The sequence below is a fragment of the Ophidiomyces ophidiicola genome (assembly GCF_022830035.1).
Source record: "Ophidiomyces ophidiicola strain CBS 122913 chromosome Unknown scaffold_3, whole genome shotgun sequence".
NCBI lineage: Eukaryota > Fungi > Ascomycota > Eurotiomycetes > Onygenales > Onygenaceae > Ophidiomyces > Ophidiomyces ophidiicola.
This window is the reverse complement of record NW_026054643.1, coordinates 761,355-788,273: the sequence shown is the minus strand read 5'-3', so window position 1 is coordinate 788,273 and position 26,919 is coordinate 761,355. Positions and strand designations below refer to the sequence as shown.

Sequence of the window (26,919 nt, the reverse complement as noted above, 5' to 3'; positions counted from 1 at the left end):
TTATGCTATGGCCGATAATGTACAGTTTTTATCTTGCTAATTTTTGCTTAAGATATTTCTCCAGTCATCGCCATATTCACTTTTCCAAATCTCTGCGATATCCATCGCAACATCATCGCTAATATCTTTCCACGGGCCCCCACGATCCAGGTAGGTAGAGGGGACAATATCCAGAGCATGTCCGGCCCACACTCCTTGATGGATTCCCTCCCAGCACATCGACGTAGAATCACTCGTGGACCAGCAGATCCTTGAAAGGATAACTTCGCCATAGCCTAGTAAACGGATGTACGGACCAGAAATGTATTTCTCATTCAAAGCAATAGCCGTGGGACGAACGAATTCTTGGGTTGTCAGATTTCTAAGAACCCATTCCTGGTCGGGTGGGTAGAAAGAAGAAGGGCGCGGGTTTGCTACTCGAAGTCTGTCCTCCGGGTAAGGGCGTTTGCAGTCAAGAGCAATTCCCAGCAAGTCCTGGGGAAAAGAAATGTACCCCTCAGTGAAATCGTATCGAGCATGAGCTATTGAGAACAGATTGACAGGCTTCTCGGCGTATTCTTCCAAATCATGCTCTAATTCTTCTACGTCTAGCCCTTCATGGAGTTCATCAAGATCATCCTTGGACAGTAGTCCGTGAGGGTAAGCAGCATCTCTACCACGATCAGTTTCGTCACCAGCACAAACGATGGGTGTCCCAGCCCAAGTACCCAAGTATGCTGCAAAGTGGCGTTGAAATATTGGTTTCGTCATTGCCCAAAGTTGCTTGCAGGTAATGCCTAAGAGAAAGACGTCCTGAATGTTCAAAAAGTCGAAGATAATGTACTTGATCTCAGCAGGAACTTCAAGGAGCCGACAGCGAGCAGCTTTTTCTTGTTGATATTCTTGGGAATGAGATGGCTCGCTGCCTGACTCTCGTCGTCGTTTTTGCGGAACAACCGCCCCCTGAACAGCAACGGCTTTATTTTCGGGCTCTTCTTCCGTGTCATTCAAAGGTAATACCGGTCTAGCAAAGAGGGTAACAAGCTCAGACGCGGAGCCATCAAAAAGGATTTCACCAAGCTTGCCATGCCAGGAGAGTACCTCGCGACGGCGAGGTGCTATAAGGCGAAAATATTGGCCCATTATTTAAGAATAGTTTGCCAGGCGCCGATAAATTTTGAGGAGGGAGGGTGCAGTGACTAGGTAGCTGGAGACTGTTCTATTCCAGTCAATCGTTGATTCCTTGAGGTCAGTCCGTTACAGCAATTTATTTTTGAAATCGTAAGCGGTGACTGAAAACAAATCTCAATCTATCATATGAATGATCGCAACATTTAATTGGGCGCAAAATCATCGGGTGTTGTATCGTTGGGTTGGGTGTAGGGTAGGGTGCGAGGTTATGGGTTAGGGGAGCCTAACTAGGCAGTTACACAGTTATTACGTCAGCATCGCCTGGCCAGTGGCGACGGTGAAGAATAGATAATTTATATATGGTCGTGTCTTTGGTGACCTTTATTCCAAGAAGGAACCATGTAGTATAGGTGAAGCTCTGGGAACTTCAGCCTCCAATGAGATATAACTAGATCCTTGAAAATTGTTATTATTAGTAGTCGTAGCACTTTTGGGAAACGCGCTACTCCATTCCCACGAACAAGGTGTAAACAGTAAGGGTACAGCGTAGTATATGTGGATATATAATACTTGACGAGCGAAAGGAGAATCTTACGAACAGCGCTTGCAGTGGAAGAACCTCCAATGCCAACCCGAAAAAAAAAAAAAAACCAATCAAAAAGACAAACAAAACCAAAAAAAAATCAAAAAAACATGAAGTGGTTTCCAGTTTCCAAAAAGAACCAAGCAGATGAGCCGACCATTTGGAACAAATTTTAAATAATACCTATTCAACCTGAGGCTCCTCACCGCTTGGTTAAGAAACTCCTCCTCACCTTCCGCGAGTCCGGGCTATCAGGGTCCTCGCCTACCGCGTTCGAATATGCCGTGCCGGGCCGTAGCGAAACGTTGTCAGCTGGCGTAAACGCCGTCTTGATGCTCACAATCCCGCTTCCGACCTTAACGCTGCGTTCCTTCCCGGCACTCGAACCTTGATCGTCGAGGAAGAAAATGCCTTCACCAAGCACCTGGTCCGAGCCAAAAGTGGCATGATCCTTGACCTGGAGCTGAAACTGGGCATCGGCACTAACATCTTTGATTCGGACAGTCTCGTGAGCTTGGTCGAAGGTGACTACAGCGGGTCCACCTGGAGAAGAGGAACCTGAGGAGGAAGCTTTGTGCGACTTGGACTTGTGAATCTCCTTCCATCCTTTCGGCGTAGACTGCTTGATGGTGACGCGGACATTCGTGGATGGTGGGTACCCAGAGGAAGAGACGATTGTGACAGTTGCCATGCCGGAGTCTCCCTTTGCACCTACGCCGAGCCTATCGCCAGCCTGCGAAATGCTACTCCGAGAGCGGCCATGTGCTTGTGGAGAGGGAGATACTGATGGGGACGGCGAGCCTTCTGCCAGGGCTGGAGCTCGACCAGGACTTGGGGTAACCTCCACATTTGGCGGGGCTGGAGAGCCATTTCTTGACGTTCCCATGTCGGAGGAGATATCGTCTTCCTTGCCGGTGTTGCGAACTCGCATAAGCCCCTGTTTCAAAAACGATGCGCCCTTCACAACGCCACCACCGATCATCCCGACGGTCTTAACTGGAGCGCCAACAATCTTTCCGGGAGTCGCGAAAGTTCCAGAGAACGTCGAAGAACCGTGGCGAGATCGAATGATGTAGTCTGGTTTAAAGAGCAGCTTCAATCGAATAGCGCCTGACTTGCCATCCAAAGGAATAGATATTTCCTGCGAACGGAATGGGTCAAGTTGATCGAGAGGAATCACAGCACCACCCAAGTAATCGGCCTTTTCTCCAAAATCCCAATCATAGACATCGACCTTGAAATCTGCTGCGATTCGTGATGGGATAGGGGATTCAAACCATTCATTCCAGGCAGGATGTAATGTCTTCTTCTGAACCTTTGTTTTGAAAACATCTTTTCCGTTGAGCTTGAATTTACAGTAAGGGTCACTGAAGCCATTTCGATCGGCTGATGGCAGGTCTGCTGCATCGAGAACATCCACTCTTAGATTGCCCATATTGTTGATACTTTCAGATGGATCGAGTGTCATTTTCACTGGTATGTATTTAAGACTAACTGTGACTTTGTTGACGCCGCCGTCGGAGGATTTTAAGGTCAGTTCCGTGGGTTTGTACTGTAAGAAGAATTAGCAACGGACCGTAAAGTATAGGGATGATCGGATATTTACCAAGCATTGCTCGAGGGTACCAAGTGTAGGGCCGCTGAGCCTCGCGATAGAATGGTCATGATCATCATCACCACCCTTTTTATCGGTCTTTTCGACGAGGCGAAGGGTAATCTTGGAGAATTCAAGTTCACGAACGAAGGCATCGCCGACTAAAATTCACAAATAAGTACAAATTCGAAGCCTAGGGGAAGTAAATATTCTCACCATCGTTGAACGTGATATGTTTGGAACGCGCCTTCGATGACGTGTAGCAAGGGAAAGCGTAGTCATCCATCACAACCTCAAGCTGAACATCCGTATGGGCCAATTGGCCTTCAATAATTTTGAAAACGATCAAGCCAGACTCTGTGGATATATGTTAGAATACGTCACCATCTTGGCCTAGGGATGTTGACCGGAAACATACCGTATTTGTGAATATCTTGAGGTGTAAGTCGGATCTTGGGCGCGGATTTTTCGACTGGAGATTCGAGACCCGCCTTGTCAGCTAACAACTTGGATCCTGTGCTCTCAATACTTGGGCGGCCATTGGCCTTAACATCTGCATTTGGCACAGTAGGAGAGGCAACTTTGGAAGGCGGTGTACTGTCGATGCTCTTTTTCGGTTCGGTAGGAGATGCAACTGTGGGGGACCGAGCACTCTCCATACTCTTCTTCGGCTCGGTAGGAGATGCAAGGGTAGAAGGGCGTGTGCTGTCCATACTTTTCTTTGGTTCGATGGCCACTTGGCCTTCCATGGCCTTTCGTGCCTGAGCTTCTGCTTCCTCTTCTTCGGGGTCGATCACGTTCAGTGTTGGATAGAAAGCAACTGTGTAGTTAAGCGTGCCCTTTGGCTGACCACGTCCTTCGAGGCGTAACTGGGTGTATAAAAGTTGTTTCTCGTCATCGACCGCAAACTGGCCATCTTCACCTTCATGCATATAGTTTGCAGCAGACAATTCCAGCATACCGAGAGATCTATCTTTTCCAAGGCTTTCTTCATCCATCACCTCAAGAATTATCTTTTCTCTAGCGGAGTGCATTGGAATATAAACCACCTCATCCCAATCGGGATTCAGATTATTTCTCCAAGTAACAGTGCGAGCTTTCTCCACTCCGGAGAGGAGGACTCTAACGTATGGGTCGGATTTTCCCATCGTCTCCAAGTTTCTAAGATCCTTTGCGCCGCGAAGATGGATCCGCATAACACCAATTGGAGTCACGTAGCCGCCGCTGCCAACGACACCTTTAAGTGCAACAGGTTTCCATTCTAGCTTCATCTTAGCACGACCGGTTTTGGCAGCGTTAAGATTAAACCATTCACGTCCTTTCTCCATTGAACTGAGCATGTCGGTCAATTTCATTTGATAAGTTCCCAAAATCGGATCAGTTGCAAGATCACGGTCATCCTTGATGATCAAGCCAACACGAGCGGATTTCCGGTCAGTAATGAGCACTTCTTTAGAAGGATTCGTGAAAATCGGGTTGTTTGTACGCTTAAGCTTGTTCGTAATGTGAATTTCTTTCCCGTTTAGCAGCAAAACGCCGTAGGGGTTGAGTTGGCCGATAAGACTTCTAGAGCCATCAAGCTCCTTAGCTTGCTCAATAGTAATCTTCGCGATACCAGTATTCAATTCTGGTGGAGGTTCTTCTACCCCAGTCTCGGGGTTTTTGCCTCCCATCATGACTGGGAAAAAATTAATGTCAGCTTGGACTGTGCCGCGATGTCGTCCGTTAGCCATAATGTCAAGTGACAGATTTGCGTGCTCATGAACGCTTTCAAGTACCTCCATGGGAAATGTCGCAGTACCAAGTTCCTTATCCCGTCTGATTTCATTGTAGTCGAAAATTTGTAGAGTGAGCGAATCAGCGAAGGAGGTGATAATAACGTAGATCGTTTCATTCCACTTGGGATTCGTGGTTTGAGTGATCGTTTTTGTTCTTCCCAATGGGGTACGGCCGTTGATGGATGCCACTGCGTAGGGATCGGGGGAGCCAGAGAACTTGTCAGAATTCTTAAGGTTGTGGGCTGAATGGATTGTGACCGCAACAACACCGACAGCCTGATCTATCGGGTTACCCGCAAGCATCTTCGCGATCTCTATTGGGAATACGTTCGGGTCATACATCATGGGCGCTAGGTTGCTGTGAATCTGGTCTTTGATGAAACTCTCCAGACCTGGAATGATGTTGATATCAAAGCCCAAAAGATCTCCACCTAGCGGCTTGCATACGTAGTCAATTTCCGGCTCACCCATGAACGAGATGTCAACTCGTTCAATATGCGGGAAAGGAATCTGAAGCTTGCATTTGACACGCATCAAACCAGAGAAGGCAAAATCTTCAACAATTACGTCAAGGCCTTTACTGACAAGACCCTTGCCTATTCTCACCTCCAAAACGACTTTAGGGTTGATCTTATTGCGCAGCTGGCGCGCGGTCAAGTCCATGGTATCATTGGGCGTAAAGCTGAACTTCCAATCCATCAACACAGTATCAACTTCTGTCTTCGGGTACGTCTTAACGTGCTCCAGGCGCGGAGGTTTAGTACCCAAGATGAAGGTTTTGAGGCGCAAACTATCCAAAAATGAAGGCGTTGCCGTACTAAGAACCTGATCCACCGAATTGATGATCGTATCGCAGATTACAGGAGCATAGATAGGCCAAAACTTAACCAAAAAGCTGTTGATCCACTCCAAACTCTCCGTATCGGTTTCCAATCGATTTTTAGCAAGTTCGCGATTAATGTCATCTCGAAAGTTCCTTCGTGTACGGCGGATGGAGGTTCGATAGTAAGTGCCGCAGGCGGCCATGACGATGAAGACCCATCCCAATCCACCGCCGATAAGAGCCACAAACCAGGAGGTCAGGCAAGCAAAGATGATGATGCCGGCATTATGGTACCAATCTATGTATGTTAGTGAGCTATATGGATAGATTTTGCCTATCGTAATCAACAGACGGCGCCATACCTCCAAAGAACTTTTCGTCCAGCTTACCCTCCAGCGCGGTCTGGTGATCAAGAAGGATTTCCCCGTCATCAGCATCGTCGTCCTCTGAATGGAAGCGAGGAGCCCATCCGGTTCGATCTCTTGCCCATCGTTGCTCTTCTGTGAGCTCGGCACTTGGCTTTTGAGGCGACGCTAGCTCGACTGCCTGGCCGTTTACTGGGCTTTCTTTCACGGGTACCTTTCCGTTAGTAGTGGTGGTACCATTCACCTGGGTATGTATAAGCATGTTCGTCAGCTACTCAGGATAGAGGAGTGTACATACAATATCGGTGGTGATGGCAACCGCAGGCGGTTTCTTGTCACGGTGAAAGCCTGCAGGCACGCTCTATTGCGGGTTGACAGCAGTGTAAGCAAATTCATGATGTTTCCAGACCCAGAGATCGAGACCACGTACATTCTCTACCTGCTGCTTCTTCTGTTCGGGAGTTGCATTGGGATCGAACTGGTACACAGCAGCACCAGCCTTCTTGCTCTCCGCGACTAGGGCTTTTTCGGCAGCCTCAGCGGGAATGCCCGACTGGGGGTCCTGCGCAGCTTCAATGATGGCCTCCTGCTTGACTTCACTCGGGAGTGCGCCATTTTTCTCCACGGCAAGAGCCATGCTTCAACGAGCTAGCACCGGGAGACCTTTCAAGACGATCAACGTCGCAAGCCCATTCAAATGCCGACAGAGGGAGCTGGAGCTGGAGCTGAAGCTGCTGCACTATACAGCAGGGTTTGCAGCCTGGAGGCGGCACAGGAGGGCGCTTGTGCGGGGAGAGGAGACAGCAGGCGTGGAAGTGTGTGCACACAGGCGGCGCGGTGACACTGCTGGCAGCTCATAAGAGGGCCCAATGGCGACAGGCAGCGTTGCAACAAAGGGCAGACAGGCAGAGCAAGCAGGCCAATTGGGGAGAGAGGGCGAGGGGGAGGGAGATTCCTCTGGCGAAGAGCGACGACGAGGACGACGACGACGCAGGAGAGCGAGATTTGCCGCCTCCTTTGAGCGACGTCTTTTTCTCCCGCACGCGCAACGACGACGACGGGGCTCCGTCATAGCGACGCCGTAAAATACGCGGCGAAACGCTGCCGTACGCGCCACACACGGCCAGTCCGCGCCCGCACCGCCACACGTGCGGCCGGGCGTACGGTACGGTACGGCGCCGCCCCCTGTCCGACGGCCGCACCACCCGCGCGCGCCACACGCCGGCCGTTCCCTGTTTGCGCGGTACGTACGGAGTAACTAACTAGGTAGGCTGTAAGTTACGCGACATTACGCAGGGCAGCCGCTCCACCCGCGCACCCATGGGAGCGCCGGCGCGCCCTCCTCCTCCCTGCCTGCCTGCCTGCCTGTCCCCGTGGAACGCCCTCCCGCTGCGGAGAAGAGCCGGTGGCGAGGCTGGGGCTTGAAGGATTCTCCGCACCACACCGGCCAGCGTTCTCGTCATGCTTGCTTCTGCGGGAGTAGTAGTAGTGATTTCGCGGCCTCGCTAGCTGCTGGCCGTGGGCTTTAGCTAGGCCCGCTTGGCGCCGCTGCCAGCCAACTGCCAACTGCAGCCCGAGCCTGCGTGTCCCCAGCAGGGTCCCAAGCGCACATCATCGGTAAAAGTGGCTGGGCTGCCTGAAACTATGTTTCCAGAGAGATCAGAGCGCTGAGCTGCGACCCGCCCGCGCATCATCATCATCATCATCAGCCCAGCCTGACGTGCAGAGTCGTGAGTTGAGCCGAGCGCCATCCGCTGCAGCGCCGGTGCGAACACCACTTCCCCCCCTCTTAGGTTTTGCCCTGATCCAAGCCAGCTCAACTCCGTGGTTCGGCCCAATGGTCTTTCTTTCACCAGGCGTTTCGAGCCACCCGCCAGGCGCTGGGAAATAGCATGCACGGCGAAAGTTCTCTGCCAAGCAGCCTGCCAACCCGGTGGCGAAATCAATCACACGCCGGGCGCTCCACGGCCTTCAGTCGTGGTCGGCCGTGCGGCGTGGAATAATAAATGACAACGCAACCGTGCCAGCTTGGAGCAAACTCAATTGCACATGCTGTCCAGGCAGCTCCGACGGCTAGTTAGTTAGCTACTACGGAGTACTGGGAAAAAAAGCAAGCTGTCGCGAGAATGGGACCTTATCAGGTGGAGGGGATACAAATTGAATAGCGAACGTCAGCCAAACCTGCTTAACTACTGATCGAGCTGCTTGATCATGCTGTCCTTTACTCCGTAGCTAATAAATTTTACATATAACAGGGCATCGCTCCCGTTGGTGCGGGATATTGAGATGTGCTTCGCGGCACTGCCGGGGCGCCTGCTGCCTTTCCCTGCCCCCGATCGAGGTTTTGCTTTTCGAAATCTCCACCTGTAACTAGCCACCTAGTTAGTTATCCCTGCAGCTTATTTATTTCAAATACTCGTGGGAAATTTTGCAAATTTGACCAGACTCGTTGCTGTTGATGCTGAGGCCAACTCGCCATATCAATATCGATGGCTCAAGGGGGAAAACCCCTCGCTTCCATATCCAACCAGAGGCCTCTCAAATGATTCAACGGTTTTTCTGTTCACACAACTATACCTACTCTTGGACCCAGCTGGCGCTGAGAAACTCTTTTCTCCCATGACGTCCTCAATCTACCGCTACACTATGGTGAAGTAGCCTGCCAACTGTCTTTACATGCGTACCTACAACCAAGGCGCAAACAAGTCATCCGGAAGCAATATCTGGTGTGGGCAATGCACTCTCCATCTAGAATGCGTTTAGCAATAATAATATTATCTTCTGGCTATGAAATACAAATATAACGCTCCACCTAGCTCAACGATGTTGCCAGCTATTTTGGTAGATGCCGGCGTTTGATAATCCAAGGGAGTTTGGTGGGGTCCCCGCGCCGACTTACAGCATAGTGATATGCCCTGACCATGCACTTCGCATGGTTAAATTTCTTAAGCACGCCTCCTCGCTGCAACGCACAAATACTGTTCTGCACCCAGTTGGCTGAGGTATACCCTCCGGGGAAATCTATCGCCGGCAATCTCACCGACGCAAGTATCGCCTCTATGTCCCGGCGATCATATCCAGGCGGCACCCTCCCTAAAAGTATCTTCCCCAGCACACTTCTATCCTCTTGAGTGGGATCGGGAATGACATCTGAATGAAAATACCATCTCTTCGCGCGCGGAGGGTGGGGTTGCGGCTGGTCGGGAAGCTCCCCGCGATTGGTTGCCTCGCAAATGTAGGCGTCCCTCCCATCAGCATTCTGGGGCGCCATGATAAGGGCCCAACGGAACTGGGCGAAGTGCAGACATGTGCCCTGCGTAGGGTATATGTAATCGTGAAAGTATACAACTATGTATATACGATGTCTTTGCGGTTGGAGATGCAAGAATTTTCGCAACGCAACCACTGTGTTTGAAGGCATTATGCCAAACCTAGACGCCTAGGAGCCGGAGGTTAATAGACAGCTCAAAGACTACCGGTATACTACCCACTGAAAGAAAACCAGCCGGTGCACTTACTCCTCTTTTTAGCTGATATAAGAGCGGATGAGCAGTCAAAAAGATATACCGAGATATGAAAATAGATTCAAACTGGCAATATGAATACAAAGCGCAATTTTAGGACGAATGCTGAGGAAATAAAGCAATAAAACAACAGGAAATAAAAGGGCAAGTCGCTCCCGCAACCATAGCTGGCAGTAGCAATCCTTGACGGCGAAGAACAGCCTCCCGTCTGTGGAAAGCATGGCCGAGGAAGCTCAGGGGGTGAACATGCAATGCTACATTTTGCTATAAGGGGAGGAAGGAAGCAAAAGAGTGATTCATTGGCAACGTTATCAGTAGCTAGGTAGTCGAGTATCAAAGTACTATTGCAGTCTCGCTTTCGTTTCCGGTTCATACACTCATCAGTATCTAGCAGCTCATTATAACAAACACCCATTTACCGTCCGAGTCGAATGACACCAGCAGCCATTAGTTTTTGAATCTTCATTCTTACTGTAGCATTCTTCATGTGTTCCTGCAGAGCGGCCGGGTCATTTCTGGCCTGCTGGAGAATGCTCTGCATGACCGGGTCTTGGACGATCGCCATGATCTAGCAAGGTGTTATCGAGGTTAGTACTTCAGTTCAAACATATATCAGGAAAATAGCCGTACCTCAGGATCTCGTTGGATTCTCTCTGCAGTCTCTGCTTCCGTTTCGCCAACACGGGCACTGAACTGCGCGTCCAATGCCTTCTGTTGCTGTTGTTCTATTTCGCGAGCATTGGCTCCGGTCTCATCCTGCTCGGCGGCTTCAGTGCAAGCATCAAGGCATTTGTTATATTCCTTCATAGCAAACAGTGCCTGGGCCTTCCTGAGATACGCTCTGATGAATTTCGAGTCACGCTTGATGGCCTCATCGCAGTCCTGCACCGCTTGGGGAAACGCCATGAGTTTAATCAGTGCAGCAGCACGGTTACTATACCCGCGAGGATCTTCAGGAGCACGTTTTGTCATTTCTGTATACGCATCAACCGCTGCGGGCCAATCGGCTTCCTTAAACTTCTGGTTGCCGAGCTCGCGAGCCTTCTCGGCCTCTTCGGGGCTGATGTAGGCATTCTTTTCGGCTTTAGTTTGCTCCTTTTCAGCGCTTCGAAGTTTGGCAAGAATCTCAGGCGTCCGGTGCTCAGTAAGAGATTTTTGATAATTCACGATTGCTTTGGGCAGGTCTCCAAGTTTTTCATATGAAGAACCAATTCTGCCAAAAGCCCTATTTGAATGCATAAGAAATAGTCGAAAAAAGAGGTCGAAAAAAAAGACTTACTTTGCAATGATCTTAAAATCAGCTAAAATTTCACGGCCTTCTGTGATCGCTGTCTCGCAGGTTTCAATTGCCTTCTGGTAGTCTCCTTTCTCAAAATAAGCCGCACTTAAATTGGTAAGATAAGTGATGTCTTTGAATAACTCCCAGGCTTTACTATAATGTTGAATGGCGGTATCAAATTGTCTCTTCTTGTAGTTCTCCGTGCCCAATTTTTTCTCTTCGTCTGCAGCTGCCTTTGCCTTTCGTTTCGCGACTGTTTCCTCATCCTCAGGCTCTGGTTCGGGCTCCGGCGCGGCAGCCCTACGCGCATCCGGCATCGGGATGTCTTCTTCAGCCTCCGCAGCTCGTCCACCTGCTTGCTCTCCTCCCTCTGGAGGAGCTCCAAACTGCATGTCAACTCCAAGCAAAACGCCCATCACTTGGAGAAATCTAGGATCACGCATTTCTTCGCCAATGGCATTTGGATTCTGTGACACCTTCCGGAGTTTTTCCATGAACGTAGGGTCAGCAAGGTACTGCGACGTCTTTGGATTGTTGGCCAGCTTCTGGATCATCTGCGGGTCGCTGAACATCTGGCCAAGGCCACCAGACGGGTCTTCCACTCCATCTGCTCTTGCTTCAGCATCGATGGCTCGCTTTACGGAGTCAAGGCCAGATTTTGCCTGTGCATTCGACGGGTCTAATTTGAGGGCCTCTTCATATGCGTCGTGTGCACCAACTATAATCTTATGAGTTGGACAGTTTCTTCTCAAGTAGCAGTCTGTTTAAACGCACCAAGGTCTCCAGATCCGTGCAACGCAGCACCCTTCCGGCCCCAGCCTTTAGGCCAGTCTGGTTTTATCTCCGTGGTTTTGTTGGCATCTTCAAGGGCTTTGGCGAAGTTCTTGAGTGAAGCATAAGCGCCAGAGCGGTTAGAGTACAAGACGTGGTTGCTAGGGTCGAGTTCAATCGCAGCTGAAAACTTCTCACTATCTCATATCCGGCCAGTCAGTAAAGCGTTGGTGGCAGCTGGGGTAGGACACTCACACAGCCAAATCGAAGTCCTTCGCGGCGAAGGCCTTGTTGCCTTCAGCCTTCAGAGCGTCCGCCATGGTCAGAGGAATTAAAGAGGTTAAATACTGGGGAGGTAGTGTGGAGGATAACTGCAACTGGAGTGCAAAAGAAGCAGCGCAGACAACGGGCGGCGGGGAGACACAAGCGCAGGACGGTGGCAGAGCTTCTGGAAATTTCGAGCTTGTCGCGGCTGTTTGCTGGGGTGACTTCATTCAGTGCGGCGGCTGCCCGCTAAGCGCAAGTACCGCCACTTTGAGCTCCGCGTCCCCCACCTCCCAAAAAAAGTCAACGCCAGCAGACGAGAATGCTCTCCCGCTGACCTACGCCGTGTTGCTGCAAAAGGGTGAACCCTACGCGCATCAGATGAATGCCGAATACTTGACTATGAATTATCCTCTACCTCACCGGTGATCCCTTTCGCAGCTCGATTCCCTGGGCGTTTCCGCTCCTCCCTCTCACATGGCCTCGTCCTCTTCGGCCGGCCCATCTAGGGCTAAGGCGTCGAAGGACGTCAATGAGCTTGCATCCGCTCTGTATAGCAAATGCGTCTCAGAGTTCTCCTCCGACCACCTATTCTACCAGCAAGACCTCCTCAGCGTGGGCGTTATTCCAAACAATGATGTGGCGCTTTTGATGAAATGCGCTCAGTCCTTGGTGGACCAGAGCTTGTTTCGCCTCCTTCAAGGGAAAGACGACCGGCTTGCATGGAAAGTTATCGAGCAGTCCGATGCAGAAAAGTGAGTACCTAGCGTTGACTGATGAAATGAAAAGATTGCTCATATTTTTGTGACTCTAGGCTCCAAAACCTCAATTCTGAAGAGCGCTTGGTATATAATGTCATTCACTCCACCGGCCGTCAGGGTGTTTGGACCAAGACCATCAAAGCGCGAACAAACCTACACCAAACGATCATGAACCGCTGTCTCAAGTCCCTAGAAACAAAGAGCTATATCAAATCGGTGCGAAATGTCAAGTATCCGCAACGCAAGATCTACATGCTAGCGAGCCTTCAGCCTAGCGAAGAAGTCACTGGCGGAGCTTGGTTCACAGATGGCGTTCTAGATGCAGATTTCATCCACAGCTTAGGTGTTTGGATAGAGCGTTGGGTCAGTGCTCGCAGCTGGTATGATACCGAAAAAGCAGACCGGCAGAAGAAAAAAAGGAAGCTAGATAGCGAATCTACCAAACCTGAATTCCAATATTTACCATATCTACCGACATACGGTGCCTACCCGACTGTAACAGATATAACGAAGGCGATTAACGCGTCAGGCTTAACTCCTGTTACATTGGGCGAAGGCAGCATTGCTCAACTTCTGCAAATGCTTTGTTACGATGGAAGATTAGTTTCCCTCAGAGATGGGGCTGCTTACAAGAGTGTTAAAAAACCTAACCAGATATCTCTTCACAGAGAACTGGGCCGCCGTGATACTGACGTTGGGAAGGACCTTCTGGACTATGAACAGCTTACACTGGGTGGCAATGGGCTCACAGAAGCACCATGTGGCCGCTGCCCTGTCTTTTCTTTGTGTCAAGAAGGTGGACCTGTCAACCCGGAAACATGCGAATACTTCCAGAACTGGCTAGATGGCGCAATCTCGTTTTGATGCCGATCTGGACCTTTGCCTTCAAACCAAGCCCTTCAGCGACCCAGTGAGCGAATCTACGCCAAAGGCGTCGGCTCTTACTATTACTGGCCAGTGAAAATTTTTTCATTGCCCATTCTCACCTTCTCCCGATTCCTAGAAGGGAAATTATCAACCGTCAAAAAAGGCTTCACTATTATCTGATGTCAAATATGATATCTGGTATCGGAAATATTTTACTGATTTCACTGTTGAAGTAGCCTTATATGAAGAGCATAGCGTTGGAGTTCTTTGGGTTTTGTTCACTTATTTTATTTATGTGCTATAGCAATATCAGTATTATAACAAAAATAGATAGTTATCTATTGTGAAGGTAAACAACCCTGCCCTGGTATTCATCATAATACAAAAGTTTTCATAAGTCATAAAAGAAATACAGTATGGTTTCCAAATATGCACAAGATACCTAGCGGTTACTTGCCCAAACTCCTACGACACTCGTCACAGTACCATGTTCCCAACGGTTCCCTTGTCAGGCCCACACATTTCCAGTGAAACCATTCGTATGGGCAACCGTCATTATCGCAAGCAACCATATCACCGTGGCTTACACTTTGACAGGTGCAGTATACTTTAGTATCCTCACCTGTCTCGTCCTCCTCATCCTCTATGTCCTCATCAGAATCCCTTTCAGCCGGGCGGCGGGAAGCATTATTTTCCGAATCAGAAAGATCAGCACTGCTGAGCATAGATTCATCCTCCTCTTCTACGGCGCTTGTAGCCGAGGCCGGTGACCTTTTCCGCGAGCTAGTGTTCCCCGGTTTTAGGCGACCAGTTACAGCGGAAGCTCGCTTAGTTGTTTTGCTAGCTGGTACCCCGGCCTTAACCTTCCTTACTTGTTGATGAGGAGCGACCTTTTTAGTCGTAACTTTCTTAACGCCCGCTATGGCTCTCGGTCCTGCGCTTCCGGCGCGAGTGGCAGCAGGAGTCCCTGCCTTGGGCGTGCCCGGGCCAGTTGACGACTGGCGGAGGCCCGAGGGCGCAGTGGGTAGGTTTGATAGCGAAGGATTTAACCTGCGGCGTTTGTTTTCAGTTGCACCTGTCGACGATTCGCGCTGCCGTTGTTGAAGATGCAATGTCGCAGCACTAGGAGTCACCGGCGCAGAGTTTCTGCCACCGGAGGTGGTAGCCGGAGAGGCAGCAGTAGAAGCGTTTGCTACGCCGCCTAATCGTTGAAGCACATTCGTTGGTAACGCATGATTTCCCGATGTCGGGTTTAATGGAGATGGGTATGTTTCGGCTTGAGGTTCAATAAATAACAGGGATTTTGAGGTATCACGATATTGATCTTTTAGGTCAAAAAGGGAAGGAATTGGAGGGTCCTTAGGAAGTAGGCCATCGTTTTGTAAATCTCGAATTTTGATATCTAGTTTCTTAAGGTGCCGGTCAAGAATAACGCTTGCCTTTTCGCTCAGGGCGATTTTCTCATCCTGCAACACTTGACACCTATCCATATTCTGAAGTATAATACTGTTGTAAGATTCCTCTTTAGGGTTCAGTGAGTGGCCACCGTTTAGTCTGACGAACTTTTGTAGGCTCGCATCGCGGGAGCCGATCACCGACCGGCATTCTTGAATTATCTTGTCCTTCGCCTGGATCTCCTCCATCAAATGATTTATCTCAGCAGGAAGGTTCGCCACTATGCTGCATGTTAGATTTCGTTTCAATATCTATATGTTGTTGGCTTACCATCATGAACGAACTGCTCCAGAATCATGGAGCAGTCCTCGGTGTGCGTCATCTTGCTTAGTTGTTGGACAAACCAAAATTAATCAAACCGAATAGACATAAATCTATCCTCTGTTTTAGAGGAAGTCCTGGCAGACGGGGCTGACGCTGAGGAATGGGTATGAGTGAGATGCTGGAGATGTTGTTTCGGCGCGAAATCGAAAGAAGACGGCAGAATCTCACCGCTTTGGGTGGCGAGTCAGCACGGACCATGTGCTAGTCCTATATAGGATAGAGCGTGGAGTTTAACGTTTGCAAGGCCCAATGTCGTGATTGGCCCACTGATTCGATGGCCAAGAGCCTCTCTTGAACTCTCCGCAAACGCTCTTACGCCGCCTTCACCTCGCACGCCATCGCTTTCGCTCCCTCAAACGGGAGCCCAATTGGTATTCATAGACCTCTCTCCCCTCCTATGGCCCTTTCTTCTATACCGCTATCCCTCTAAGCAGCCATGCCCCGCTCGACAGTCGTTCAGGAATATGGCGCGCCGCCGATCCCAAATCACACCCTAACACTCGATTCCAAAACGGCAAATGAAGCCGAACACGACACCATCAAACGACCCAAAGGCTACCGAGTATCATGGCACTCAAACCCAGCTGTCGAACCGCATCATTTTGGCTCCAATCACCCCATGAAACCATGGCGCCTTACCCTTACGAAACAGCTGGTTCTCGCCTACGGAATGCATCATGCGATGGACTTGTATCTGTCCCGCGAGGCAACATATGAAGAGATGTCGGAATTTCACAGCACGGACTATCTTGAGTTCCTGACACAGGTGATACCTGCTGATATGGAATCTGCAACCCAAGCAGATACACTCGCAAAGTTCAATTTTGGGGACGATTGCCCAGTCTTCGACGGACTGTACAACTACTGTTCCCTATACTCCGGTGCGACGTTGGATGCGGCACGAAAACTTTGTAATAACCAGTCAGAAATTGCTATCAACTGGTCAGGTGGTCTACACCATGCAAAAAAGGCCGAAGCCAGCGGATTCTGTTACGTTAACGACATTGTCCTCGGCATTCTCCAGCTTCTCCGGCATCACCCGCGAGTAATGTATATCGATATTGACGTGCATCACGGTGATGGAGTGGAACAAGCGTTTTGGTCTACGGATCGTGTCCTCACAGTTTCATTCCATAAGTACGATAAGGATCATTTCTTTCCTGGTACTGGACCTCTAGACAGCACTGGGCCTTCCCATCCTCTCAACCCAGGTGCTCACCATTCGCTCAATATTCCACTAAACGACGGTATCGAGGATAATGACTACGTCACTCTCTTCAAAGCCATTATCGGCCCTTGTATTCGCACTTACCAACCCGGCGCCATCGTTTTACAATGTGGCGCTGACAGTCTTGGCTGCGACCGCATTGGTTGCTTCAACCTGAACATCCGTGCGCACGGCGCCTGCGTCGCCTTCACGAAAACCTTCGGCCTGCCGACTCTCGTCGTCGGCGGCGGCGGCTACACGCCCCGCAACGTCTCTCGACTCTGGGCCTACGAAACTGCCATCTGCTTAGACGCAGAAAACGACCTCAACCCAATGCTTCCTGACACCTTAAGATTCCGCAGCCAATTCCGGCCGGATTGCTCCCTCTTCCCTCCACTATCGGAAATGCGCAAACTCGAGAATAAGAATTCCAAGGCATATTTAGAAACCTTGGTGCAGAGCACTTTGGAACAGTTACGGTATATCAAGGGAGCTCCCAGCGTGCAGATGAGTGTGATTCCTCCAGATATTTTAGGCCTGCGAGAGGAAGTTGAGAAAGAGCTAGAAGAGGAGAAGCTGCTTGGTGAAGAGGAGCTAGAAGATCGCGATGGGGCTGGAGTAAGCACGCAGGGTATCGGCGGGAGATCCAGCCGAAGAAAAGACCACGAGAAAGGTCTGGGAACTAGAGGAGAACTTTTCACATGATCCTTCAATAACGGTGATTTTCTTTATTTTCAAGCCATATTTTTCAATTCCGAGGTTGAATGAAATACTATTAGCTACTGGCGTTTTCGAGTAATGATGGCTGGTTTTCCTCAGAGTTTGAATACCGGTTTTGGCGTTCGGACTGGCACTGTTCAATGGATCGGAGTCGGGTGCCTCTGTATACTAGGAGAAGATACCCAGGTTAAATATTATCTAGGAATTTATGTATCTGACTACAATGGGGGCGAACATGGTTTGGTCTCCTTGACTTATATACTACATTTTTTCAAGGATCTATGTAGACTGCATACCGTCAAGGGCGCTTCCTTCACATTCGTTCAACCTAGCAACCTGAACGCTGCATGCAAGGTGATAAAAATGAGCTCGTCAGTGCATCTGGAAATCAGCAGCCCCCACCCGGTCCATAATCGCAAAGCGGTTGTTTCTCGAGGTATTTGTTCCAATGTAAAACCAAGCAAATGGAGGTACTTTGGGTCATATGGATACAAAATGCTAAATCATCATAGTAATCTTTCCCATTGATAGGGTTTGTAGTGACACCAGAGCGTGGCCTGATGTTGTGCCAGTGCCCAACAAAACTCCCTGGCCGAGGATTTGAAGACGATGCGTCTTGGTAGAACGAGGTTATAGGGTGCTGCCATCAATCTCGAGCATCAACAAATTCATCCACGCCGGATGAAACAGAATCCCTTCTCCTAATCGTATTCGTAGTAGTTGGCTTGAGGGTGTTCATTGTAGATGAGTCGGCATTCGGCACTTGGCTCTCAATATCACCGAGCAGATCCTCTGATTTCTCGGCGGTTTTTTTCTTGGCGGGATCAGATGCAGGTTCGGCATCATTTCCGAGGTCAATGAGTGTATTTTTGGCTTCAGATACAGAAAGGCTTCCGGAACCCGAAGCGCCATCGCAATTTTGATGTGAAGATGAACAATGTGGTGGAATATCGAATTGATGATCGACCGCTTGACCCTTTAGTATCGGCGCTATGGCCAAAATTTGGCGTGTAGCTAACTTTGGGTCCTTAGAGTCGCTAGCGAAAGAAAAATTAGTTTCTTGAAAGCCGAACTCAACAGCAAAAGGCTTACACATGAGCATTTATGATCCAGTCAAGATCTTCTTCCCCTTCTTCAGGGCCTCCAGGTCCTCCCTTGACCCGTCTAAATAGCCTCGGTCGCCATTCCACACCCCCATCGATGCGTTGCGCTGCTTCCTCTCGTTGCTGGTCTTCAATTTTCGTTTTTTCCTCGGTTGCTAGTTCATGATTTCTTGCCAGCAGTGCCTGGGTTGTGTTATACCAAAGTTTCTGTGATTCACGGGGTTCTTGTTCCTCGAGTGGTCTAGTGAGAGGGGGTGTATGCTTAGCGTTTGTAGCATCGAATAGTAGTTCTTTCTTCCCCGTCTGAATGTGTATTATTAGCATGAGATGTTTTATGGTATGGTAGTAGACTTACGACCACATTTCTGATATACATCTCGCCATTCCAATAGCCCGAAAGCTCGTAGTATATTTCTCCTGTTGCCTCATTCTTTATTGTCCCACCGATAGCATTATATGCACCAGAAAAATAACCTTTAACTTTGAAGTCCACGTCTGCGACTAATTTATTCTCTGGACATCTTACATAGCTATGGTCACCAAGCTCATATTTCATCTTACCAAATAGTATGCCACGAGCGTACATATTGGGCTGGGTAAGAATGCTAAAAATGACAAATTAGCTCATTCATTCAAACCGTTGCGACAAAGGCCCCGTACTATCTTTCACCATGTGGATCCTGACCTCTATTCAAAAATTGCAACACAGCTACACCTTCCATCATGCTGGCCGCAGAATTTCCAAGAAATCGGCTTCGAGGCTTTAGAGTACCATCAATACGGATGTGGTGTTCTGGGACCATGAAAAAGTAGCTCGATTTAGGAGGGTGATGTGACGTTTGCTCTGAGATATAGTAGCCATGGCTAGCATCTGGATACTCCCAGTACCCGGTGAAAGTCTCGCCTAGAATCGGATTCAACGGTTTTTTAACGCCTCTATCCATCAGAGCATTAGTTCCTCTGTGTCGCATGCTACTGGAGAAGTGTTTAACATACGGAGGTTTGATGTGCCATCCACTGAGGTAAAATTTGACCACAGATACAAATCTCTCAAGAGGATCATCAAATTTCTGCATTTCCAGCAAAGTCTCGGGATGAGCCATAAAACTATGAGACACCCCCGTTAGTGGGCTTTGCGGCGGAGTTTTCCAGAATACTGTAACAACATACTTTGTGATCCTCTCCAGCATAGACCGCGGCTCGAGGATGAAGGTGGGTAGTACTACGCGACTTAAATCCGCACCGGGTCGTAATTGAGAAATAATGTGAGACAGGACTATGAACAAGGAGCGAGCTGTTAGCATCTTGGAATGCCATGAGAACTGTTTCCAATATTTTTATCGTCGATTGACATCATCAAGTAGGAGACTCACCATTGCCCTGGTCAGGCTCCACAACGGTTTCATCATCAGCGCCGGGAGATGGGGGCTGGCTCGGCTGGTCTGCAATTGATGATCGGTTGCCTAGCGAGCGAATCTCGTCAGCTCATGCCCCAATTCACGACAGCGGTGTGAGTCAACAGAGGGGGGGAAATCCACAGCGAAGAGTTTCTAGACGCACTGTTCAATGACGACCTGCGAGGGGTATGGTGGCCGACCAGGGGCAGCTTGGGCAACATGGCGGATCAGAGGGCCTCCTCCCACGCACTTCCAGATATCTCAGCTCGAAAGATCGATGGAGGGTGGGTTAAGACATCAGATGCAGTGACAAGAGCAAGCTGGAGCAGCAGACGCGCGTGCCCGGCGGGATGTTTGTTCTATACGGCTGTGGCGAAATACAGGGGCCTCTTACGTCGGAGGGGAACTAGGCAGCGAGAAACAAGGCAAGCGGGCGACCACGCAGAGCATACGACAGCAGAGAGAGCAGCAGGATACCAAACGAGGGGCGGCTACAGGCAGTGAAGCAAGCCAGAACTGGGGAGAAGCAGAACGAGTGGTGGAGGGGAGATGCGTGAAGGGCGCAGTGGGCTCTGCAGTATTTTTTTTTTTTTCTTGGTGTTGGTGGGCAAAAGCGAGAAGCTTTGAGGAGGGGCAGCCGGGCAGCCCCCAGGCCGCTTGATCCCAGCAAGCAGACGCCGGCCGGGCGGAGTGGCAGGACGGCGAGGCTTGGATGCGATTGGCACTCTTGTTTGCCCGTTGCTGGCGGGTGAAACGCAGATCTAACTACAGAGTAGATGGAGCAGCTACATCAGCTACAGTAGTTAAACAGTTAACAATGACATACTGCTCAGTATTCACAATCTCATAGTTAACTACTCCATGGCCATTTGTATGCATACATTCACCGCCAGTGTCAAGCAGCACAGCCACGAGCTACACCACGCAGCTTTTCAGCCAGCGGCACGTCACCGCCAGTGATCTCGTGCACAAACCCCATATCCGGCGCCTTCAGCATAACGTGGAAATGCTCAACAGAATGGATCGACTTCAGCGACCTCCAGTTCTTGAACCACACCACCTGCTCGCCCGGCACTCGCGATCGAAATACGCCGTCCACAAACTCGTCGATTTCGCGCTGGGCCTGCACTGTCAGGTCGTCTGTCTGTGGGTCGTCTTGGAGCTCGAATTTCGTCCACACGACCAGATGGACGATATCTGCGTCGATGCCGTACGGCCAGTCATTGTATAGCACCTTGTAGTCGCCTGTGTACATATGTAGGCAATTTGCCGCCCTGTCATGTTAGCCCCAGCGCTGGCCGCTCCAGAGTCAATCCTTCACGCCCTGCAGCAAGCAGGCAGGAACAAGGCACAGCAAAAAAAGCCTGGAGCACGAACCAGGGTACGCAAACGGCGTTGGACACGTAGGTTCCAAACTGTCCCAGCGAAGTCGCTCCTGGATGATGAAGTCTAGCACCGAGCCGTACTGCGCCTTGATCTGGGCCATGTACTCCAGGTACCGGCGCAAATCCGACGGCAGCCGCAGAAATCGATTGATCTGGTTCGTCTCTGCAAGCGAGAATGAGTGGTGGTGCAAAGCATCGCGATTCGCGTCGAGGGCGCAGCCAACCTACGAAGTGCCGCACCGCGGGCCAGTCCAGTCGGACGTACTCTGAGTCGGGCGTCGCCAGCACGCGAATTGATTTCTCTGGGAGGTCGCGAAGGAACTCGGGGCATTCGGACGGCCACTCCTCGCGTGGCACATTGACCAGCCAGTAGGGCAGAGGCGCATCTGGCGGCGGGGACGCCAGTGACTCGGCCGCCACGGATGCGTCGGCGCTGGCAGAGGACACACAGTGAGGCATCGTCCTTTCGCAAAGCTGTAGGATTGCAGGAAGATATTCCGTAGAGTGAGAGAGCGCCGTCCCGCCAGTGCTGTTTGACGTCACGACCTGCCCAGCCTCTGCGGTGTTGATGAGAAGACGTTCCGTCGAATCCCACCATACGGAATCCTTATCCCTCACACGCCCTGTTCCTGCAGAATCCAGGATTTCTGCTGACTTAACGATGTTTTAAGGCCGGCCTGGGGAATGCTAGATTTGGTGTCGGTTATTACATCTCAATAGGAGAACACGATAGTTACATGATCGAGACGAATTCTTGAAGCTACGGATGAAGTGTGCGGACAACTATGTATATACATACATACGTCGTAGTATTAGGGAATCGTTCAGCCTAGTCGCAAATATGGCAGCGATTTCAATGTTCACGGTTACGTCGTGGCCATCTTTACCCGCATCAACTCCGGGCTATCCAGACCAACAACCATGACCCCCTCAGTAGCAAACTGGGCCTTTGTCTGCTGCTGTCCATCTCTCGGATCAACGTACTTGGTGCCTTCTTCTACCATATAGGCTCTGAATCCATTTTTCGCAGCATCCAGAGCCGTGTATTTGACGCAGTAATCTCCCGCAAGTCCCACCACGAAGACATCTGTCACGCCCTTGTCCATAAGTATGACTGTAAGGTCCGCGCTGGCACCACCAGTAGCCACACAGTCTATATTCCCAAACGCGTCGGCGAACCCGGAATACATTTCCACGCGCTCATCCATGCCCTTCTTCACCACGACGTCAAGAAGCCCCACATTGAGGTCCGGAAGAAGTTCGGCACCAGGGGTGTTCTGCACACAGTGAATCGGCCATAGCCGCTGGGATACAGATTCCGGCTGTCTGCCTGAAACGGGGTTTCTCATGCGAATGCAAGACTCGAACGGCCTATTGTTCGGCGGCGGATGGTTGGTGGCAAACGAAATGTGGGAGGCGGGGTGGAAGTCCTGGGTCGCGACTCGAATCACGAAGCCAGGAAAACCAAGGACTTCATTGACCACAGGCACCAGCTCACGGCCACCCTGGACACCAAGGGGATTCTGTTGGGGAACGGGTTTCGTGAGATTCGAGGACGTATGGCCTTTAATGGCCTCTCCGTAACGCGTGCAGGTCGGCGGAGGCGAGACTCACTGGAATGCAGAAATCCTCCTGCATATCCACCACAATAAGAGCCGGCCGAAAACCAGGGCTAGCATCGGACGCCATGCCGTGTCCTGGCGGTTGAGTCGGAATAATATGATTGTTGGTAGGAGTCTGATTTTACCGAACGGCCGTGTCAGAAGATTCAGTGGCTGGGGATGCCCGAAAGTTTGCTATGTTTGTGCAGCTCAAGGGCAGGTCAGCCAGTGTCAAACAACGGCTTTTCTGATGAATGGGGATTTGATCGCTGGGGATATGGGGATTGGGGTGACGATCCTTAGTCTGACCACTCCTAATTATGCCGGACCTCGAGATTTTGCCGAAGCTGCAAGATACCGAGGCTCTCAGAAAGCATCTGATGAGAATATGCGGGGACGGCCTTGTCAGCATCACTACTAACTAAGTACAATCTAGCACAACACACGAAAGAAGTAAATAAGCGCCCCACGTATATATATGCATATTGAACATCCTTTCAAGGTCAGACACTGTACTATCAAGGTCGTGGCTCATTTCTACTACGAAAATGGAGGCTTCCAGCGCTACAGCCGGCTTCTTTCAGAGCCCTCCAGTCATCGAGTCTCAAATCGAAGATGATCGTATATTTCGACGTGCCGTGTTCCTCCACCTTCCTAACCCCATGCCGCAAGGCATCCTTGAAGACCTCACTCGACTATCTCGCCTAGTACTCTCAAACCAGATCCAGTCCTATCTCGCCGATGCAGAACGCAACCAGCCATCCTTGAAGCCTCTCACTACCTTTGGCGTAGAGAACAAGTACGATTCCTTAGTCACTAGTGAAGGCTGGCGAAAACTTCAAGACATTGGAATTGCAGAGGGAATGGTTGCCCTTGGCCATGAGCTGCCCAGCGGCAGCCAAATTTGGAATAATCGGGTGTATCAGAGCTTGAAGTTCATTCTCTGGAATCCAGGCTCGGCGGTAGTGACCTGCCCCGGCAGCATGACTGATGGCGCAGCGTGTTTACTAAAAAGGCATTTGAACGATGAGAACGGTGATATCTTCACAGAGGCTCGGAGAAGGCTTATCCACCGCGACCCAACGGTTGCATGGACAAGTGGTCAATGGATGACAGAACGAAAAGGAGGTAGCGACGTCCGTGGAACAGAAACGGTGGCCAGAAAACTTTCCGGCGCAGAAAAGGCAGAGACGGATGGCGTTGATGCTCACGGGATGCCACTTGGACCCTGGCGTATCGATGGCTTTAAATGGTTTTCCTCAGCAACCGATGCAAATATGTCCATCATGCTTGCAAAGACTAGCCCGGACGGAACAGTTAGTGCTTTTTACGCTCCGCTCCGCAGAAAAGTGAGGGGTGGTGATGGTGAAACTGAGCTCAATGGAATCAGAATTCAGCGACTCAAGAACAAGCTTGGTACAAAAGCACTCCCTACCGCAGAGCTGGAACTCAAGGGTGTGAGAGGTTATCTCATTGGAAAAGAAGGTGAAGGAGTCAAGGAGATTGCCACAGTACTGAATATAACGAGAACACAAAACGCCATTGCGTCAGTTGGCGCTTGGGGTCGTGGTTTGGCCATATCAAAGGCGTACGCAAAAGTGAGAGTTGTTCGAAACACCGCATTGGCAGACATGCCCGCCCATGTCAGAAAGCTAGCAAAGGACCATGTGCACTATGCTGCCAATACGCAGCTGGTAATGCTCATTGCCGCGTTGCTGGGTCTTTCTGAAGGCCAGAAGAGCGGCGCCACACCAGCGGCGCAGGTGAATATCGTCCCACAAGACCAGCAGCATGCACAGGCTTTATTGCGGCTCCTAACGCCTATGGCGAAAGCCCAGACGGCACTTGCGGCAATTGCAGGAGTACGTGCCTGCATGGAGAACTTGGGCGGTGTTGGCTTCCTCGAAAACGAGGATCCACTATTCAATGTCGCCCGTTTGTTCAGAGATACCTGTGTTCTGAGCATCTGGGAGGGCACCACAGATATCATGGCAGATGACGTTGTCCGGGTTGTGAAAGGCAAACTAGGTCCAGCTGTCCTGGCCGTATTGAGTGGCTGGATTCAGAACGCTCTGGATGTGGGCAATGCTACGGGATTCCGCAATGAGGCCCAAGCCCTGCAGCGAGCATGGGAGAAGTGGATTGCGGAGACAAAAGAGTTGGATCGAGAACAACTCAAATGGCAAGGCAGAAAGTACCTTCAGGATATGGAATATTTGGTCTGTGGTTGTCTTTTGGTTTTGGATGCTTCTAGAGACCGGGATGAAGTCGCCAGAGAAATTACCAGGCGGTGGGTTTTGGGTGATAGCTCATCACAGGAGTCCTGGAAAGCGCAGGCTGCGTGGGATAAGCGCATTGTCTTTGGCACTGAAACCGCAAATGCGCGATTGTAAGTTTTCTTAGCTGTATAGAGGTCAAATATTTCATTTTGTGTGATAGTTCATATGTATAGAGTATATTGCTGAATAGCTGAAGTTATGTTGAATCTGTTGATTAAAAAGGTTACTTCGTACTCCGTAGACGCTAGGTAATTAGTTAGTTAAGCTTTTGATGATTAGTTAAGCAATTCGTTAACGCTTCTCTCGATGACTAATTTGAACCATACAAACCTTTCTTTGACCACCAAGAGCTTCAACAAATCAACAACACAGCGTAGGACTCCAACTCAGGAATTACTATCCCAGGACTCTTGTGCTGAAGTGGGCACGGATATTTTTAGGTATGGTAACCCGAAATACCCACTTTTCTTCTCAATTTTCCACTCGAATTGCCTGATGAACTCTCTATTGGAGCTGTCCTATCTCTCTGTGAGGAGACACTACTTTTACGCAACTTTAATGACTCTGATACTTGCCGTATTTATTTAATAAACCGCATGATCCGTAATCTAAACCGTATACTACTGGTTTGCTAATTGAATCGTGCTTAGAATCCGCCCTTTCATCCGCCCGTGAAGTGCCCAAAGCACAGGGCCTCAACTTCAATAGGTGACACAGAGTATTCCGCCATGAGTTCTGATCCACGTCTTGCTAGTAATGGCAACTCAGAATCCGGAATCCCAACCTCCTCACCACCCCCGCCGCCTCCACCACCACCGCCCCCCGAAGAACAAGCAGCAGTCTCAATCCCAACAGCCGACGGAGCCGTAGATAACCCATCATCCACTCCTCCTCACCCTACATCTACATCCTATAAGCTTAAATTCTGCACAGTATGTGCCGCAAATCAGAATCGCTCTATGGAAGCTCATAATCGACTTGCTGCTCCACCATCTTCGTATCCTGTCATATCATTCGGCACTGGATCTTTGGTTCGCCTCCCAGGGCCAACGATTACCCAACCGAACGTGTATAACTTCAATACTGTATCATATTCTCACATCTACGATGAATTATTATCGAAAGACCCGCGGCTATACAAGAGCAACGGCGTCCTGCCCATGCTGGAGAGAAACAAAAGCGTGAAATGGGGGCCTGAGCGTTTCCAGGAGTGGGTTCCTGGATTGCCACGTATGGATCATCTCTCACGAGGAGATAAAGGTAGCCTTGGAACAGAAGGCGGCGTCGTCGATGTAATAATTACGTGCGAAGAAAAGTGTTGGGATGCCGTGGTTGATGACTTGATGACTCGTGGCGCTCCATTGAATCGCCCAGTTCACGTCTTCAATGTTGACATACGGGATAACCACGAGGAGGCATTGGTTGGAAGCAAAGCTATTCTTGACCTTGCTGACCGGTTAAACGAATCCGCAGATCAAGAGAGAAAGACAAACGGAGCAGATGGTTGGAATCAAGGAGACGGCGCAGCGAGAAAGGGGTTCGACGAAAGAGTACCAGAGATACTTGCCAAATGGCAGGAGAAATGGCCAAATCTACCGGCCTTATGGACCCTTTCATGGTTCTGATCTTTTTCTGTCTTGGGTATATGGATTGCTTTCCTGGCATAGAAACACCGGAGTTAGGAGCCCTTTGGTTGTGGATTCTGGGAATATAGGTTACGATGGCGGCG

The 26,919-nt window shown here is 50.1% G+C and overlaps 11 protein-coding genes across 11 annotated transcripts; 4 read left to right on the top strand and 7 right to left on the bottom strand.

The window, feature by feature from the left end:
• Positions 1 to 36: 36 nt before the first annotated feature.
• Positions 37 to 1,122, bottom strand: LOZ57_001298 (uncharacterized protein; the record flags this gene model as incomplete). Its single annotated transcript, XM_049250389.1, has 1 exon — positions 37 to 1,122. The coding sequence occupies one exon, from the start codon at positions 1,120 to 1,122 to the stop codon at positions 37 to 39; it is 1,086 nt and encodes a 361-aa protein (XP_049110749.1).
• Positions 1,123 to 1,895: 773 nt separating this feature from the next.
• Positions 1,896 to 6,890, bottom strand: TCB2 (Tricalbin-2; the record flags this gene model as incomplete). The annotated part of the gene is made up of 7 exons (XM_049250388.1): positions 1,896 to 3,245; positions 3,300 to 3,448; positions 3,504 to 3,644; positions 3,706 to 6,186; positions 6,251 to 6,497; positions 6,552 to 6,614; positions 6,684 to 6,890. 7 exons carry the CDS (start codon positions 6,888 to 6,890, stop codon positions 1,896 to 1,898), a joined length of 4,638 nt encoding a protein of 1,545 aa, XP_049110748.1.
• Positions 6,891 to 10,192: 3,302 nt separating this feature from the next.
• STI1 (Hsp90 cochaperone) lies at positions 10,193 to 12,147 on the bottom strand (the record flags this gene model as incomplete). The annotated part of the gene is made up of 5 exons (XM_049250387.1): positions 10,193 to 10,345; positions 10,408 to 11,002; positions 11,057 to 11,774; positions 11,831 to 12,024; positions 12,083 to 12,147. 5 exons carry the CDS (start codon positions 12,145 to 12,147, stop codon positions 10,193 to 10,195), a joined length of 1,725 nt encoding a protein of 574 aa, XP_049110747.1.
• Positions 12,148 to 12,568: 421 nt separating this feature from the next.
• RPC34 (34-kDa subunit of RNA polymerase III (C)) lies at positions 12,569 to 13,716 on the top strand (the record flags this gene model as incomplete). Its single annotated transcript, XM_049250386.1, has 2 exons — positions 12,569 to 12,846; positions 12,906 to 13,716. 2 exons carry the CDS (start codon positions 12,569 to 12,571, stop codon positions 13,714 to 13,716), a joined length of 1,089 nt encoding a protein of 362 aa, XP_049110746.1.
• A 2,218-nt stretch (positions 13,717 to 15,934) lies between these two features.
• On the top strand, positions 15,935 to 17,410 carry HOS2 (histone deacetylase; the record flags this gene model as incomplete). The annotated part of the gene is made up of 1 exon (XM_049250385.1): positions 15,935 to 17,410. The coding sequence occupies one exon, from the start codon at positions 15,935 to 15,937 to the stop codon at positions 17,408 to 17,410; it is 1,476 nt and encodes a 491-aa protein (XP_049110745.1).
• A 661-nt stretch (positions 17,411 to 18,071) lies between these two features.
• OSH6_2 (Oxysterol-binding protein OBPa) lies at positions 18,072 to 19,114 on the bottom strand (the record flags this gene model as incomplete). The annotated part of the gene is made up of 3 exons (XM_049250384.1): positions 18,072 to 18,462; positions 18,518 to 18,831; positions 18,884 to 19,114. 3 exons carry the CDS (start codon positions 19,112 to 19,114, stop codon positions 18,072 to 18,074), a joined length of 936 nt encoding a protein of 311 aa, XP_049110744.1.
• Positions 19,115 to 19,187: 73 nt separating this feature from the next.
• OSH6_1 (Oxysterol-binding protein OBPa) lies at positions 19,188 to 20,146 on the bottom strand (the record flags this gene model as incomplete). The annotated part of the gene is made up of 3 exons (XM_049250383.1): positions 19,188 to 19,804; positions 19,902 to 19,991; positions 20,089 to 20,146. 3 exons carry the CDS (start codon positions 20,144 to 20,146, stop codon positions 19,188 to 19,190), a joined length of 765 nt encoding a protein of 254 aa, XP_049110743.1.
• A 674-nt stretch (positions 20,147 to 20,820) lies between these two features.
• Positions 20,821 to 21,769, bottom strand: LOZ57_001291 (uncharacterized protein; the record flags this gene model as incomplete). The annotated part of the gene is made up of 3 exons (XM_049250382.1): positions 20,821 to 21,170; positions 21,303 to 21,473; positions 21,535 to 21,769. 3 exons carry the CDS (start codon positions 21,767 to 21,769, stop codon positions 20,821 to 20,823), a joined length of 756 nt encoding a protein of 251 aa, XP_049110742.1.
• Positions 21,770 to 22,176: 407 nt separating this feature from the next.
• On the bottom strand, positions 22,177 to 22,999 carry PNC1 (NAD(+) salvage pathway protein; the record flags this gene model as incomplete). Its single annotated transcript, XM_049250381.1, has 2 exons — positions 22,177 to 22,833; positions 22,925 to 22,999. 2 exons carry the CDS (start codon positions 22,997 to 22,999, stop codon positions 22,177 to 22,179), a joined length of 732 nt encoding a protein of 243 aa, XP_049110741.1.
• A 460-nt stretch (positions 23,000 to 23,459) lies between these two features.
• Positions 23,460 to 25,304, top strand: LOZ57_001289 (uncharacterized protein; the record flags this gene model as incomplete). The annotated part of the gene is made up of 1 exon (XM_049250380.1): positions 23,460 to 25,304. One exon carries the CDS (start codon positions 23,460 to 23,462, stop codon positions 25,302 to 25,304), a length of 1,845 nt encoding a protein of 614 aa, XP_049110740.1.
• A 614-nt stretch (positions 25,305 to 25,918) lies between these two features.
• SSU72 (RNA polymerase II subunit A C-terminal domain phosphatase) lies at positions 25,919 to 26,815 on the top strand (the record flags this gene model as incomplete). Its single annotated transcript, XM_049250379.1, has 1 exon — positions 25,919 to 26,815. One exon carries the CDS (start codon positions 25,919 to 25,921, stop codon positions 26,813 to 26,815), a length of 897 nt encoding a protein of 298 aa, XP_049110739.1.
• Between the last annotated feature and the right edge of the window lie 104 nt (positions 26,816 to 26,919).